The following is a 17,683-nucleotide window of genomic DNA, read 5'->3' on the forward strand; positions in this document are numbered from 1 at the left end:
GATAGATAGATAGATAGATAGATAGATAGATAGATAGATAGATAGTCAGTCTTTTTTGGCAAGGATGAATGGTCCTGCTCCAACACCCTTCTCACCTCAGGCCCAAAATAACAGATACTAGTACCCAACAGCTGTCAGGCATGTCAATGAAGCCCTGTCATAAGGAAATATAATTTGGATTGAAGTGGGAACTTTCCATCCATAAATCTAGCTTCTTAAAATGATATTGTGTAGTTCCTCTGCACGTGACTGAGGCAGGAGTGAAGAATTGTGGGAGGCAGCCTCAGATTTTCCCTCCTGCCTTGACAGAGCAGTTCACTCCCCCCCCCCCCCACGTCTCACTGTTTCTCTTATATTCAGTTAAGTTTTCTTTCGTTATTTCTCTTTGTACTCTTCCTTCTTTGTATTGTGTTGTCTTCATTTGCTTTCACTCTCTTCATGTTTTCTTTTCCTCCACTGAGGCATTGTAAAAAACAAAAACACAAGTCCTCCCTCTCCGCTGGCTGCTTCTCATTATTTCTTCACTTCTTTGCTGTTTTACATTGCTTCCTAAACTTTATTTGGTTTTATTTCATTTATTTTTCTATTGCAATAAAAAAAAAATATAGAAGTAGAACGAACTCAGGGGCCCATCAAGTTTCACTCTCCCTGCTGGAACCAGATGTTTTTAGTTATGTTCACTGCGTTTTGCCTATTTGGGCTGATGTACACCACCCTGAGCTCTTTTCAAAGAAGGGCATTCTAGAAATATTCTAAATACTGTAAATAAATAAACAAAATAATCAGGCAACCTGTAAAATAGTTTATTGTATCCAGCAACCTCCACCATTCTTTACAGGGTTTGCTTTTTATAGTACTTTCAGTTCCTTCTGTTCTACTTTCTATTTCTCAATGTAATTTTGAATAGCAGGGATGAAAAACGCAGTATTCCAGTGAAGACTTCAAGTGCTCTTAAGCAGAGAGCTGCTGTTACCACCTACATCTTACTGCATGCTGTTCAAACGCCATGCAAAGGAAGCAAGCATCAAGCAGATAACTCACCTTTTTCTTTTCCTTAACGTCGTACAATGCCAAACTTGCAAAAATCGGCTCTATTTCAATTTCAAATCTTAAAGGAGAAAGAAAGTTTAGCTCTATTTCTTAGATTTTTTTTCAGTTTTATACACAACCAAACAGCAACAAGGTTATTTCCCAACTGAAACTGCACTACTGCAGCTGTGTAGCTCCCTAGAAATAACTTGAGGATGCCATAGCTCAGGGGTAAAATACGTACATGTTCTGCATACCAAAAGGACACAGGTTCAATCCCTGCTGTCTCCAAGGTATGACTCAGAAAGATTTCTGTCTGAAGCCCTGGAGAGTCACTATCTGTCACTTTTCAGCAATACTGCACTAGACAAACCAATTGTCAGATGATGATGATTTTTTGAATTTGTATACCACCCTTCCATCTGAAGATCACAGGGCAGTTCACAACTTCTGGGAAACACATACTGCTGACTCTGCTTAACAGTTGTGTCATCTAGAGGCAGTCCTGCAAAACCCAAACCCACAACAAGTTCCCCTGATCTGATCCTGCATGGGGCCTAATCAGCAGCACCAGCTGACGTGCCTCATCCGAAATATGCTGGTGTTTAAAACAGGTTGTCAGCCAGTTTGATTGCACAGCAGCAGCTTATGCACTTTTGTATATTGCTATTCATAAACCTTTTAAAATCTGCTGTGTATTACGAGATCTCAGGTCATAATCTTAAACAGACTTCTAATGAAATCAGTGGGAGAAGTTGTTTAGCACTTAGGCGTGAATGGGAATGGACAGCAAACTGGGTCAAAGCCCTACCCTAAGCCCATTATTTGCAACTGTTGAGCTAAACTCAACAGTCCTTCTGCATAAAGTGTTTAGGAGCAGGGTGTTAATCACATATAGCTTTATCTTGTTTAAATGCAGTTCTCCAAAGCTGCCAATACCAGAATTAATTAATTTACTCCACGGAGATCAATGAGATTATGTCTTTTGTATCAATCAGCTGTTCACCATGGCTTCTATCTTTCTATCACTGGCAGCAGAGAACAAAGAACTGTAAGTCTTAAAACTGTCCCTCTCTTGCCACTAATGGTACCTATTGCCAGTTAAATAATAGACTGTCTTCAAAACACTTCTGCTCAAAAGCAAGTCCCATTCATTTCAATAATTACTCACCACAATTTTTTGAACAGGTGGCAGAACACCCTTGCATTTATGACAACTTTTAGACATTGTGATATACTCTGACCTTGTCTGGGATATTTTTCTGTAACACCTGGAAGAATCTGCTGGTGTATATGACTCTTCACTGTCTTGTTACTGCTAGTTTGTTGATCAATACCTGTAATGTTCTTTGTTCTTTTACAAATGCTATTATTATAGCTAATTATTGTATTTTTATATTACTTCATTTATAATGGACTTTGTTGAATGATGCAGGACTAAAACCTCAGAAGCAAATAAAACATGAGAATTCAGTTTTGAGTATGTGGGCTTAAAGTTCCTAAAACTATAAAAACTATATACATATTTGTCCTTCCAGGCACTAAACACAATTCTCATTCTTTTTTAAAAAAAGAGCCCAAGATAAACATGAACTCTGTACAATAAAGACAAGCATCATTTCCTCAGATCTAATAAGAAGAGATTTCTGTAAAAGGAAAATCTTAATTAACTGCTGTAATTTGTTTTTTATATAGCCATTCACTGTACAAGAGTTCTCCTGGGAACTGCATTCTGGTACAACACCCTGTAAAAGGCTATGCCATGGAATCATCCGGATTAGTGTCAGGACTTAAAAGCAGCTCTCCTCTAGGAGGCAATTCCAACATATATCTCAGTTACGAGAGGCACTCTAGTCTAACTGGAGCTCCCTAACAAGAAGGGTTGACCTAAGTGAGGACACACAAGATGAATACAGCCATGTGGAAAATCAGTTTTGTGCTTTATTTCTCTAAGGGAATACCAGTAAAATTTTACCTCGTGTTATTAGAGAAGAGTTATAGGCAATGAACCAGCTGCAGGTAACCCTACATTCAGGAGCTCCACTTCATTAAACTTGTTTAACAGGTTTCTCTTCTCCCCAGTGAAAGCTTTGCTAACTGCCTCAAGTCTCAAGTCTTAAAGAGGCAGCCATGGATTTAAAGACTCAACTTTGTCTTACTGAATCAGTTGTCTGACTGCTGGTGTAAAATCTCATCTCAAAAAAAAAAAAGGCTACATCAATCATGTTGTTTTTAGTCAACTGTCCTTTGTTTGTGCGATAAAAGCCAGATGTAAACAGGATGAGGGAAGGAATTGTGTCTCTGCTATGAAGTGAGACATTACGTCTTTATTATACCAGTTGCATTGGCTGCCTGTGTGTTTCTGGATCAATTGAAAGTGCTAGTGTTGACTTTTAAAGCCCTAAACAGTTTAGGGACAGGTTACATGAAAGACGACCTGAACTCATACGAACTTACCCAGGCCTTAAATGTCACCCTCAAAGGTGCTGCCTGCGGTCTACCATCAAGTTCAATTTGTGGGCCTCCCATCAAAATTGGTGAGCACTAGCAATACGACCTATCAGGTGGTGATGATCCCATTAAAATTTCTCCCAGGGAAAATACATCTGGCCCAATCTTTATTTATTTATGTTAATGGACCTCAGAATCCCACATCCCTTCATTAAATTAGCACTTCACTTTCTTGATCTCAATACCACTTTAATGTATGGGTTTGTTGCCTTGTAGCTCAGTTGGTAGACCATGAGACTCTTAAAGCTCAAGGCTGTGGGTCTGACCCCCACATTGGGCAAAAGTTCCCTGTTTTGCAGGGGATTGGACTAAATTACCCTCATGGCCCCTTCCAACTCTACAATTCTATGATTCTATAGTACATACCATTTTACAAAAGCATGACTAGGTTTGAATATTGTGGCAAGCTTATTTTATCATTATTTCCAGTTTTTAATGTACGATGGGAATATTTAATTGACTTACTGCCCTCTTTGCACATTAAGGTGCTCAAGGTAGAATTTGAAAAATTAATTGTGTCTTGGTAGTTCTATCAGTCCCAATTATCATACAAGGTGCATTGATTTGACAGGTCAAATGAAAGCATGCATAATTTTTTAAAAATTAACAACCTTCTTACTTACTTTAAAGACAAACACTTCACAAGAAGCCTCTGACCAAAGTGTTCCTTGGGGATTTCAGGGATGCCCAGTCTTTCTATTGGTTCTTCCTGCAATCGGGCACAAATCCAGCAAGTAATGCATGCACTCCTTCCACAAACAAAGTGCATTGTTAAATGGCTAAAGAAGGCAAAGTAGATTTCCTCCCCTCCTATTCAATACAATTCAATACAATACAATTTAATCTTCAAGCTTAACAGAGTGTGGCTTTTGCTGCAACTATAAATAACACTGAAGGGGTTTAATTTAGGAGAGCTACTGAATAACGGATTGGACTTCTGTAAGAAAATTCCTTGGAAAGAGATGATCCAAAAGTCCAGATTTGTGCTTTAATCACATGCTGCTTTGGCAGCAGTCACATGGAAACAAAAGCAAATACTGTACAATCTTAGGGTCAATCCCTTTAAAATATTTGGCTCCTCCACTCCCCTGTACACTTTCTACAAAAGCTGGCAAACACCGCTGTCAAAAGTCTAGGACTGGTATTCAACATTAGTCATAAATAAAGTAGACTCATCAAATTCATCCCACTTAAGACGGCTGTGGCCCTACAGGCCTACAAACCCAACAAGCTATGGCAGAACATCATGCTACTATAATACACCAGCACTCACTCTCTGGCTACAGAGGTGGACCTGGCACTTATGTGTGCTTTGTGCTAGTATTAACAGGTCTCAGTTAAGCTCACAATACCTCATCTGGGGCTGGATGCAATGCAAAAAGTTCCTTGTGTCTGTTGGACTTTCTCTGTTCATCATTTTGATGGTCAATTTCTTCATTTGGGGTCCGATCCAGAAGATTTGGAAGCAAAGCATCCGGGAGGGAGTTTTTCAAGTCAAAAATACTGCAAGCCCAACTGCCCCGTGGCGTGTCATCGATTGACATGGACCGTCTTTTAAGATCATCCTAAGATTGAAGAAATTAAATGAAGCATGTAAAATGAAATATGGAAAATGTCACATGTATTTTTAACACAGTGATTTTTATTTTTTTTAAGATGCAGGCTTCATAAGCACCTACTTGTTCATCCTGGTAATTGTTGCCATCCGGAGCTTCATCAGACTCAAATATCTGTTTGGGTAGGCCTTTTTGCCTCTCCTTCTGTTTGTCTAATGTGTTGGGGTTAAATCCTGTTCCCAGTTTGTGATATCTATTGAAAAACAGATTGTATTAAGCAATGTCTCTCCCTCTACAAAACCAAGCAGAAATGGTGAGCAACATCTGAAAGCTTAATGCCCTCCCCAGAAAATATTTTTTGCTATTCTTGACAGCATCATGCTGTCTATCAAGTTCTGTAACAGGAATTTTCGAAAACAGCATTTTCTCTTCTTTGACTGCAGGTGTTGATTCCAGTAAGACTTGCAGCCTTAAAAATCAACTCATACTTGTTACTTTTCCTGGCTGCAATAAGAAATGACTCCTGCTGTGACCATATAATCCTATAAGCATAAGCACCCGTCAATCAGCAATGGAATACTTGAAGTGTACTATGATGTAGCTAAATGCAAACAATTTGTTCTAGTAGACTGTATCCTTCACCTCATTAAATCACTAAATATTTCTATAAGCAATCCAAGTATGACAGCATTTATTTGTCTATTTGCTTGTTTTAGCATGGCTGCTTTCAGGGTCTCCTTGACCAGTGGTTCCCAATTATCCAACTACTGCGGACCCCCCGTTTTTCAAAAGCCAAGCCATGGACCCTCTACTTTTGAAATTTGTGATACCTCTATGGTAGTTTTTGTTACATGAATGATGCCATGGACCCTCTGGGTTCCATGGACCACCAATTGAGAACCACTGTCTTTGACTATTATGAAGGCTACTGTATCAATTTGATGTTTAGTCCATTTACCATATTCTATTGTTGCAACTCAGTGGCTTTTAATCAGAATACAGGAAGAGCCCTGGTGGGTGAGACCAAAGGCCCACATAATTATTTTTCTAATGAGATTGACTCACTTTCTCCACACCATAAAAAATGTCTAATCTGTCTACGCAGGCATTGTGCATGACCTGGCTCTCAGTAACAGTGGTACATATCATCTGACAAAGGTTGTTGATACTTTAGAGCAGGCGAGGGTAATCTCTGGCCCTCCAGTTGTTGCTGAACTACAACTCCCATAATCCATGGCTGTGCTTGCTAGGGATGATGGGAGTTGTAGCCCAGCAACATCTGGAACACCAAAGGTTTCCATGCCTACTATGTATGTTGCTGAATTACAACTCCCATCTCTCCTGACTATTGGCCATGCTTGATGGGGCTTAATGGAGTTGAAGTCCAATAACATCTGGAGGAACACAAATTCTCAAATCCTGCTCTACTATATAAATCAGAAAGCTCCAAAGGTAAATGTCTAGGAGCCACCATTATTATAGCAGACAATAGTGTCTGTCAGCAGTGCTGGCTATATTGGGATAAACCTATATGTGTTCTGACAATCAAGGCAGTTGCAATATTGTGATCATTCTAGCCTATTATTCTCAGAGTTGCCCATCCCCAAAGTGTTACCATTTTCCCGGAAGCCAAATTAAAATTATTCTTTCTGTATGTGATCTTGATGGGTATGTGACAACTCTCCGCCCTTCCTCCTCTATTTCACCTGCACATCTGAAGAGCGTATCACTGGGACTACTAATGACAACTCTTGGGGAATATGTACATTTATTCTGGCCTCCTGAGAAGCTGACAGCACTCTCCTGTCTCACTGCAGTCTCCATTCTGACTGCAAAGAAGGGTGGGTGACAAAAGGCTTATGGGTGGAACCAGACATGACACGGAGCACAAGGGGTTGCCAAATGGAATAGATTGCCCATAATAGGGCTGTCTGGCTAGGATTGCCTGATATGCCTGAGAAGGCCCAATAACATTAACATATTTAACATTGCTACTGGATAATTTTACTTTTAAAACATTCCATATTTTATCAGCGTCGCTCTATGCCAGCCTTAACCTTCCTGGTGCCCTTCAGATGTACTGGAGTACAGATTCCCCTCAGCCCCAGCCAGAATGGAGGGCAAAATTTCTCTAGGCAGTGTACAAATATTCTGCTCTACTATAAAGGCAGAACCAGATGAGAAACAGCGGCGGCCAAAACTGGCAAACACCATCTTGTCTACCTCCTTCTGAACCTGACCTGTTAGCCTGGTTTGTTAACTGACGTTCAGCCAAAATTACTCCAGTTCAGATATAAAGGGAATTGTGGCTTAACACAAAGCCAGGAATGAAGTGTCAAAGTTGTCACACAGAGGGGAGGACTCATAAACCACAGTTCATAAAGTTGTGAATAATAATCTGAACCTGCACACAGAGAAAATGACACTCCTGCACCATCGAAAGAGGGTTATTTCCTACCGCCTTCCATATCTTGTTACCAACCTTTTCCACTATTATTATTTTCTTCTTTTTATTCCTCATCTTGGCATTTTCTTTTCTACCTAATTATATAAATCGTTTGAGTAGTTAATAGTGGCTTTACCAAGTGATTACAAAAGCGCTGGGAGGACAGTGAGCTTGGCGTATACTCTAGTCTCACGCAAAAAGGCTCTATTCTGACATAATTTATGAGTCATCCCACTGACTGCTGAACTGCTCCATTGCAAACAAACTCTCGACTGCATATGGCAAGCCCTTTCATCTAACTTGCTTCCTATAAGGATCCACAGCAAAAAGGTGGGGGGAAAGAATATGAATTGGTGACCCATACTTTCTCCATTATTCCCTCCAACACATTCAGAAAAGTTGTCTCCCCCTTTTCAGGAAGTTATCCTTAAGGGCACCTGCCTAAAAGTGATAACTGTAAAATAGCGGTACGATCTTATATCGGCTCTGAATAGTTACTGATAGCTACAGTAACCGCATTCTGAAAATCAGTCCCCCCACCCCCCGCCCAACACACACAGTTGAAGGGCATCTCTTCAAATATATAACTTTAAATATACAACTTACTTTCTGTTCACAATGGCCCAGTCTTCTGTGTAACTTCTTACGCAATCCCTCACGTGAGGGTCCATTTCACTATAGAGAGGGAACATAGCTCTAAATGGTCTCTTCAAATCACAAACATCTTATTTCATTTTAGACTGACAGGCTGAACTACCATTTAATACCCCAGTATAGTGGAACCTTGGTTCCTGAACGGCTTAGTTGCCGAACAAATTGGCTCCCAAACACCGCAAACCTGGAAGTAAGCGTTCCAGTTTGTGAACATTTTTCGGAAGCTGAACATCCAGCGCAGCTTCCGCTTGAGTTCAGGAAGATTCTGCAGCCAATCAGAAGCCACACCTTGGTTTTTGAATGGTTTCAGGAGTCGAACAGACTCCTGGAATGGATTAAGTTTGGGAACCAAGATACCACTGTAATAAATACAGCTTGCATTCTGTAAACATCTACTACTTTTCCAGTCATCACACGTGCATACAGGTTGCCCCACTTTACTTCATTCAATGTTTATTAACATGCTTCCTCCACCTTTACGCCATAAGTTACATGCGACACAGGGCCTCTGCTTTTTAGACTCACAGTCAATTCACTGTCTTTCCCTTTGTTTCTCAGCTAAACCAAGAATTTCAAGGGGTACAGTTCCCTTCTCCAAGGCCCCACTCTGATTCTGCCACCACTGCCATCTCTCTGTACCTGTATAACTTGTGCTTTCTTTGCTCTCAAAGCTATCCTGGCTCCAGTGTATAGTTTTGAGTGGTGAAGGAAGAGAAGAATATGGGGATTAATGGCTTCAGCCAGGCCATCTCCCATACCTGCTCAGCTGCAAGTATGGGCCAAGGTCTCTGTTGCCTAGCCCTTACCTCTCTTCGGGTACTGCTGACACAAGCGTTCTGCATTCTCGAGGACTGTAGATAACTTCAATATCGTCAGAAGGAAATTCAAGCAAGTCTCTCAAAGGGCCGCAATCCACTGCAAGTGGATGTGTAAGGAGGTATTCTTCCAAATCCACTGGATCCACAGGCTCAGTAAGAGGCACCTATGAAGATAAAGAAAAAGTTATACTAAAGTGTCAACATTTGGCTATTTTAAAATACATATATCTGTACTTAATTCCCCCGCTCTGCATATTTTGTTTTCCTCTGCAGCTGAAAAATATCAATATCTAAGCCTGCCCAGAAATACACAGTACTGCCAATTTCATTAGATGTTAAGGTTTCCAGGCCAAAATCACAAGTACAGACACATCCAGATGGTAACTGCTTTGTTCCCTCACTGGGAAAAACATTTATCTCCTGTAGTAATAGCCCTCAGTCACCACTCCCACAGAAAACAGCCAGCCATGTAGACCATCAAGTCCTTGCTAGGCTCAACAGTCATCCACATAAAAGCACATGGACTAGATGATGGGATATCAACAACAGCAAATCAAAATCTCAGAGCCTGTTCTGAAGAGGCATCCTGCAAGCATCATGAAGGTGTGGCTCTTGTCAGTGCCTTAATGGAAGAATCCTATGTAAACTGCATTAATTTCAATCATGGAAGAAAGGCAGGATATAAATGTAGTAAAGCAAAAACAAACAGTTCTGCACATATATCCTGCAGAAATTAATCATGCTATTTAGCTCCTGTGTGGCAAAGGCTCAAGTTTTGCGCCCTTCAAGATGGTATGTAAGTTGCTTTCCTGTGTTTTCTTGTGTCTCAAAAGACAATGGAGTGTACCTCTGGGGGTGAAGTCAAACTGCTGCGTTAGCAGCACTGAAGTGCCTTCCCAGGGCACTAGCCTGGGAGGTGTGTATGGAGGTCCTGAGCTGCCCAGAAAACAAGACACACACACACCATTTGGCCTTGCTGATGTGGCCCAAAGACAAGCAGAGAAATACGTTTAGCACCAGCTTGGCTGCAGAAGTTGCTGGAAGGAGGTGTACAAGGCACTCCCCTCTGGATTTTCATAGTAGGGTTTACTCCTCAGCCTTTTCTGCTTTGGGAGGTATCTCACAAGGCAGCAGAGTTTTAGGATCAGAGTCTTCCTTCTCCTAGATGGGCTACCTTCACAGGTTGATGAGCCCCACCTTCCCGCTTTCTTGTGAATTTAAGAGATTTTTTAAGTAGTCTACCAGCAGGAGCAGTGCAATGTCAGAGCAGAGGATTCAGCAAACAGTGGATCAACCTCACCAAATAAAGGGTTTCCAGTGTCATTTACTCTTCTTATAGAGGCTAATGTGTCTAGTTCCAGGAGTTCTGTCCTCTCCTCCCAAATGTGGTGTGATGTAGCACAGTGGCTAAGAGGAGTGAGATATGAGCTGGGGAGTAGTTGGTTCAGGTCTCAGATCAGCCATGAATTTGCTAGGTGACCTTTCACAGACCATTATCCTCTCAGCCACAGTCCCACCCCTGTCTGCAATCTGGGGGTAATAATACACATATACAGAACTCTTTGAATATTCTCAAGTCTTATTATTATGCCTGGCTCATGATGGATAACGGACCCTGTGAAAGCCAGCACCTAATTTTATTGAAGCTCGCGCCCATCATCATCATAACTTAATGGCTCATTCTGGGGACGGAGGAAACGCAAGCTACAATTATGCAAGGAATCTGGAGATCCTGGTCCAACACTTGGTGTGCACTATAATATCATCTTCTGCCTGGTGAAAGGAAACAGATGGTCCAAGCTTCACAGGGGACATGCCAATTGGAACATAATATTCACAAGACAGCTACAGGGAGATTACTCTGTGGCCCAGGAATTGGGTCTAGGTATCTGAAGGAATGCCTACTTCCACACCAATCTCCCTGAAAATCATTATCGGAAACCCTCATCCAGGTGATATGACTGGGATGGGAACTTGCATCACCTCCTCAATGGAATAGTCTTCCTAGGGAGATTTGACTGCCACATACTCATAAATCTAAACAGTGATGGTTGGTTTTTGGTTTTTACTATTGCTTGTTTTAGTCACTGCCTTAACCTTTTTAGCTTTGTTGTTGCTTTAATCCTTCACTTTTGTGAAGTGTGTGAGGCTCCCTGAGAATATTTCTACTGAAGGGTTTCACAGAAGTAAATTAAACAAATTCTGTTCACAGGAAAGGCTGTGGTTCAGTGGCAGAGCACATGCTTTTTGAATGCACAAGGTCCCAGGTTCAATCCCTATCTGGGAAAGACCTCAGCTTGAAATGCTAGAGTGCAGCTGCCAGTCAGAGTAGACATTACTAAGTTTGATGGCATCTTCTTATGTTGCACATGCCCAGGTTTTTCTGAGCAAAACTCTACATTCTCTTCCAAAACAAACTCTATGGAACTTAAAAAGTACAGTATTACAGAAGTAGGTCAAAAATAATTGCCTTCTTATTCTGAGTCTTTCATTTTCTTGAAACAAAACAATGCTACACTCAGTCCAATTCTAGCAAATGAGTGCTACAAATGCACTGGTTTTATACTTTTATTTCTGGGGCTGTGTCGCTTTCCATTATACTACAAGCCTAAGCAAAAATCCTCAAGGTGACTCAGGAGAGAGACATTTCCACCCTTAGGCATCACCAAGTCATGAAAACCTGAGTACTGCCTTAGCTGCTATGTCAGCGTTTAGCGAAGCCTCCAAGGCAACACCTCCATTACTTTCAAAATCAATTCCAAATGCAAAGCAAAGTCTTTGATCTGACCTTCCGTCTCATACAGGGCTGCAAAGTTAAGACTGAATTAGTAAACTAGCTTTCTGCAAAAGAAAGGGGAAAAGGTGCTCAAGCAAAATGGTTCAGATTGATAAACTGGTTACTGAGTGGCTGAAGACTTCAAAATAAACCCTATAAAGCCTAATACACACATAAACAAACAGTATAAACAATATAGACCTCCCAGTCACGGTCAAGCAGTGAATATGGGAAACAGCAATACTCTTTATATGAAGCTGGAATTCTGAAGAGAATCACCTTAAGCTAAGAAGGGATGGCTGACCAAACAATGCATAAAGTTTGGTTACTCCTTAGAAAGTCAGGATTTGGTCCTAGGTAAAGGGGGTTTGATATCCCAATCTGCAACTGTGTTTGAATGTCATGCTAAACCATATTGCTCTGGCACGGCTGCAAGGAGCAGCTTGGAAGCTTCCTTTTTTTTTTTTTTGCTCCAAACAGACAATTCAAGTTGGCTTGTTTCACACAAACCATACCACACAAACCAGTAGGCACAGTTTGTCAATGGGAATGGGATGGCAGGGAGCACAAACTCAACGCCTGCCTAGCTCCATTCACATTCTGTCAAGCTATAGTTCAGCATGATGTCAAAACATGGCCTCTGCATTTGCTTACATGAATCAAGATTTTGTGTGACCATATTCTCAAATAAGCAGAGCACTGGTCTCTAAGAGGTTTTAGACAGACAAACACTTTATAGGTGCAGCTTCAGTGCAACACTTTAAAGAGAGAGGAATAGAGGCAATAGTTGCACTCCCATAAGGAGAGAGGCCAGAAGGTCAGGAGTTCTGCAAATACAATATCTCCGGTTCAATGATGCCAAAGATTAAAATGCTAAAAATACTTTTAGGTACCAATTCTAGAGTAAGCTGCTGATGTGTTCAAAGTGAAACACATTTGCCCTGCCTCTCAGAAACACTGAATGGATATATTCATTCTGAACTGGTGATACGGTGACATACATTTCCTGTGGAATAGATTCTGTTGCCTTTGCCCAAATTCACCATGTGATTTCAACATCTGAAATGGTCCCCCTCTCTTTTCCCATGCAAAACCTTTGTTCCCAACAGGAACACCCTCCCTCTCTCTCCACAACATGTGATCACCATAATCAGTAGCATCCCAGGCCTGTAAATTGCTAGGTTCTGCTGTTGAAGGAAGCTGGAGGGAAAGCACAAATTTGGTGTGCCACTGTGGTGCTGCAAAGCAAAACAGTGCCCTACAACCCTACGAAGACCTAAGTGTTAAACTGTATGTGAAAGAAACACAGAGATAATCAGCTACACAGACAGGGAAGAAAATAAATGGGACAAACTTTTAAACTGAGTACAAACTGATGTGGGCAGGGAATGTGCTGTATTTGGTTGTTGTTTTTCAAATCCTCATCTTCACTAAAAGAGGAAAAGATATTTCTAATTATAGACTGGCTGCCCCTCCCAGCACACTGTCATCCTTCACAAAATAAAGTATAAATTATCATCATGCATCACGATGATCATTGGGCAACTGTATTTATTATTTCTCCATCAATCTGAATCAATTCCTGCCAAGAAAACTACCATATATAGGGTGCCTTATTTTACAACAAAATATGGTAGGTGAAGAATGATAGGCAGAGAGCAGTAGAGGCTTGCTCAGCTTCTTACCCAACCTCCCAAAACTGCCATTCCTGCAGCGTACTGGGAAGACAAGGGTAAGGGGTGAGGAGGCAGCAAGGCTGGTGGAGTGCAAACGCACCAGCAGAGCCAATCCAGAGCTCCTGCTAGTGTATTTGCATCATGCCAAGCTCTCCCTATCATGCTCCTGATATGCCAGACCAATGGCAGTGACAGGAGGTCATGTAAGCAATGCAGCCCCTCCCACCACTGCTGGCTGAGAGATTCTCCAAGGGCACTCAATACTTTATACACTACAATGCACATGTTCTCATGACATTGTACAGACTTCCCTGATCTGATCTGGTACCCTCCAGATGTTTTCTACTACAACTTCCATTACCCCACCCTCACCAGCCAGTATGGCATTGGCCACTGGTGGAAATTGTAGGTCAAAACATCTGGAGAGGACACAGTATATAAAATAGTTCAGCACAGGCCACTGGGTGATACATGACTAAATATGGGCCAGCCACATTCCAAGGCAAATGCACACATTAAATTTTTGATTTGCTTATAGGGAAAGAGAGTATGACTTAAAAAGGCTAGAACAGTCTGTAGAAAGTAAGTACTGGGAGCCAATGTAGACATGATTAGAGCAATAATGTTAGAACAATAAGAGTTAAAACAACAATGTTTCTATTTTAGGTGCAGGGTGTTCACAAACGTCCTTATTCAAGTAATGTCTTTCCTTTTATGAAATGGAAGTAAAACTGCCAACCCATTCCAGGAACTTCATAATGAGAACTGATGTCAACAACGGCTACAGGAGCTCATCAGCATCCAGAATCAGGTAAGGCATTCACATTTTTGTCCCTACACCTCTTCAGTTGACTATTATAGCATGAAGATGTAAACAAACATAAATGTCAAACCCAGTAGCCAACATTAGCCTCGCCATCTGTGCAGTCAGAAATACTGCCTAACACCTGAGTAAACAGGCAAAACATAAATTCTTGGTTATGAAGAGGAACTAGTTTGTGTCAGCTTATTGGCAGATGAAAGACAAACGCATTATTTTAAACTCTGGCTTTTTATGGTGGAGAGGCGGAGAAATCAAGCTTTGGAAGGTCAACCTATCTCCTTTCTGGCTATAAGGGATTTGTTGGCACCGCCCTCCTGATGAACAGGTTGCCAGCTCCTATTAAGAAAACAATGTTATGACCTTTCCTCAACAAGCCATATCAGGACATGGGATATTGTGCCAGTCAAGCTTTCAAGTGCTTTTTCAAAGGAACATTGGCGAAGGTATCATTATTTTCACTGTAAAAATTGAAACCCATATAAAAGCAGAGAAACACGACTAACGTGTAACAGGCAACAATGCTCCCAGGCAAGCTACCGTATATAAGAAGAAGAAGAAAGTGAAATTGATTCTTTTGAGTTAGATTCTTCTTGTTTCAGTTCCAGGGCCTATTCATACCAACATTTCCTGCTACAGTACAAGAAAATCTGGCACACGCTCACCTATGTCATTTTACAATCAACAGTGCATCCACTGTCATACATCAGAAAATCCAGCTCTTAGGATGCCACCGAAAATATGCATTTATGAAGGTATGCCAAAAGTTGGCTTTTGAACATCGCAGCAGATGCATACAACCCTACCAGCCTCACCAAGAGACAGAATACCTCTATTTTAAAATATTTTCTTTTGTAGCTACTACACACCCAAAGGTCACATGAACATGACCTCAGATAATGAGTTTTGGTCAACAATTTCTTCCTCTTAAGTATTTTTTCTTCTGTTTTGATCTTTGACATTAGTCATTCTCTTGTTATGCGATTCCAACCACACCCTATTTTTGTTAACATTCTGTCAATGGATCATGGAGAATAGTTATAGCATCAATAAGGTCTAACCACTTCTGGTGTTTATTATTATCAGTGAGCACAGCAAATATAATTTATCCCTTTATGATTCTTGCTATGGAAAATAGTTTGTTATTTCTGCAAGTAACATTTTATTTTATACATGTTGCTCTTTATAGGGATATTTCAAACAATTGTTATTTGTTTGGTGCATTAACTTCCTGGAATACTATTAAGTATGCTTTGTGTTTCTGGCTAAACATCTAACTCAACAAAACTTTCAGAAACTACAGGAGACAAGGTGCCACCCTGCCAGCATTCAATTTGGAAAACCGGTAAGGCACAACTTTAATCACTCTGTAAGAATACATATACCATAAAGCCTTCTGCAGCTCTATCCGTTTGAATCTCGGTACACACTCTGTACAGTGGTATCTTGGTTGTCAAACGACTTGGCTCCTGAACGCCGCAAACCCGGAAGTAAGTGTTCCGGTTTGCGAATTTTTTGGGAAGCTGAACATCCGACACAGCTTCCAATTGAGTGCAGGAAGCTCCTGCAGCCAATAGGAAGCTGCGCCTTGGTTTTTGAACAGTTCCAGGAGTCGAACGGACTCCCGGAACAGATTAAATTTGACAACCAAGGTACCACTGTGCTGCACAGAGCAGGGCAAAAATGCATTTAAATTGTAACACAATTTAGCCTAGACATGAGAACAAGCTGCCTTGAAAGCTTAGTTCTCCTTTCTTGAAAAGCCTGTTTTAAATGTCAAAGTATTTCTATATAGCATCCCTAGGGAGAAACTGGAGTAGTTGGAACTCCATCAAGTTGTCCTCGTTGTACTGTTGCATTTATGAATGCAACAGTAAAATCAACTAGTCAAGGTACAGTCACCACAAGGTAAACAAGCTGTGCAAGAATTACAAAATAGAGAAGCAATGGCCATTAAGTTTGGAAATTTGCTAAGCTCCTAAGGCTGAAATCCTACACTTGCTTACCTGAAGGCAAGTCTTAACACACTAAATAGGACTTATTTCAGAGGAGACATGCATAGGGTTGAAAAGGGACACCTATCAGGTATAACTGTGCAGTAGCCTAGCACCGGAGGTCATGTTGACAGCTAAGATAATGCTGAACTTTAACTGACAACTGATTCCAACTTATTTTCCCTACACATGTATTAGGCAATGGCCACTAGCGGATGGTGTGGTGTGGCAGAGCTGTGGAGCCACCCCACCAACACCAGTCACTAAAGCTTATGTGGATGTGGACAGGGGAGCAACGACATCAAGGCTGTGCAGGCACACCAGATTGGCTGTGTGTGTTTTTCTACAGCTGTATTAAAATAACTGGGAAAGAGCTCCATCTGCAGCACCAGAACAAAGAGCCACTCATCATGACTACCTTTGGCATATTCCAGTAATTGCAATAAACATTCTGCCTTCTTCAGCGGTTCACACCTCTTATGAGGGAACTGCCATCCTAAAGATATACATATATTATATCTATATAAATGTGCACCCAGCCCTTAACTAAAGTAAGATACCAGCTTGATAGATTGAGTTTATATAAACTATTATCCTTCACCCGGCTCTGTTGGGAAGCGTGCACAGGTAGAGTTAAGGTTGTCAGTGCTTGCATTATAAAACCCTGTCTCAAATGTTTATAACTGGACTGTTACAAGGACGCTCAAGCGTTTTGTCTTTAAGGCTCTGTTATTCTTCACTGTTATGTCCCCTTACTAGCTCGAAAATAAAACTCTGCTTCCTATCGACTTTGTCCTTCCCTGGATGTCAAACACAGTATTTTGCAGTATTTTAGTGCTTCCTTCAGCCAGCCAACACTTGTTTCCATTTGCTCTCCTACCTGCATCTCTGCCGTATCATCTGCTACAACATGAGCAATGTGTTAGCTAAGCATGTCTATCTGTTATTCCATCCATACAACACTGTTGTATTTCCTAGTGCCGTTTCATTTTTAAAGTGTCTTGGGATTTGATGCACAAGCTATTTTGTCAAGGCGGAACCAAATGTGCTGCAAGTGAATCAAAAGAACAGGTCTAAGAGCCTTTTGTTCTATGAGCATCTCAAATGCTCCAACCTACATTCTATTTTCAGTGGCTTTTATTCTGTGTGATCATTACTAACGCATTGTAGCAAAAAGGGGCATTCACAAAATAAGGAATCTGTGCCAAAAAAATTCGAGGGGATAAATTTTTCATTCTAAACCAAGCTTTTTTAAAAAAAGTAAAATATTTATTTAAAAAAAACAATTTGTCTTTACTTTTTTTAATTTATACCTTATGCACAACTGAGATTTAAATCAAACTGAGTGTTTTCTTATAGTATGTTTTAACTGCCCTGCAGCTTTCCAAGTTTCCAAATTACTA

General features: G+C 40.9%; 1 protein-coding gene and 1 long non-coding RNA gene across 18 annotated transcripts in view; one reads left to right on the forward strand and one right to left on the reverse strand.

Moving 5' to 3' along the window:
* Positions 1 to 17,683, reverse strand: part of DOCK7 (dedicator of cytokinesis 7) — a 107,348-nt gene that overhangs the window by 74,746 nt on the left and 14,919 nt on the right. For all 17 annotated transcript variants that reach the window (XR_014565279.1, XM_083742815.1, XM_083742811.1 and 14 more), the window contains exons 3-8: positions 9,003 to 9,178; positions 8,149 to 8,217; positions 5,220 to 5,349; positions 4,893 to 5,105; positions 4,164 to 4,249; positions 1,042 to 1,108 (exon numbers count right to left, since the gene is read on the reverse strand). Coding sequence is in view for 16 of the 17 variants with exons in the window: in XM_083742815.1 (XP_083598941.1) it covers positions 1,042 to 1,108; positions 4,164 to 4,249; positions 4,893 to 5,105; positions 5,220 to 5,349; positions 8,149 to 8,217; positions 9,003 to 9,178 (741 nt within the window). In the remaining variant the exon portion in view is untranslated. The remainder of the gene's footprint in view (positions 1 to 1,041; positions 1,109 to 4,163; positions 4,250 to 4,892; positions 5,106 to 5,219; positions 5,350 to 8,148; positions 8,218 to 9,002; positions 9,179 to 17,683) is intronic.
* Positions 14,139 to 16,587, forward strand: LOC310846432. Its single transcript, XR_014565295.1, has 3 exons — positions 14,139 to 14,277; positions 15,581 to 15,631; positions 16,479 to 16,587. It is a non-coding gene; the product is annotated as an uncharacterized lncRNA (long non-coding RNA).

Source organism: Podarcis gaigeae, assembly GCF_964106915.1.
Source record: "Podarcis gaigeae genome assembly, chromosome: 6".
In the NCBI taxonomy this organism is placed as follows: Eukaryota; Metazoa; Chordata; class Lepidosauria; order Squamata; family Lacertidae; genus Podarcis; species Podarcis gaigeae.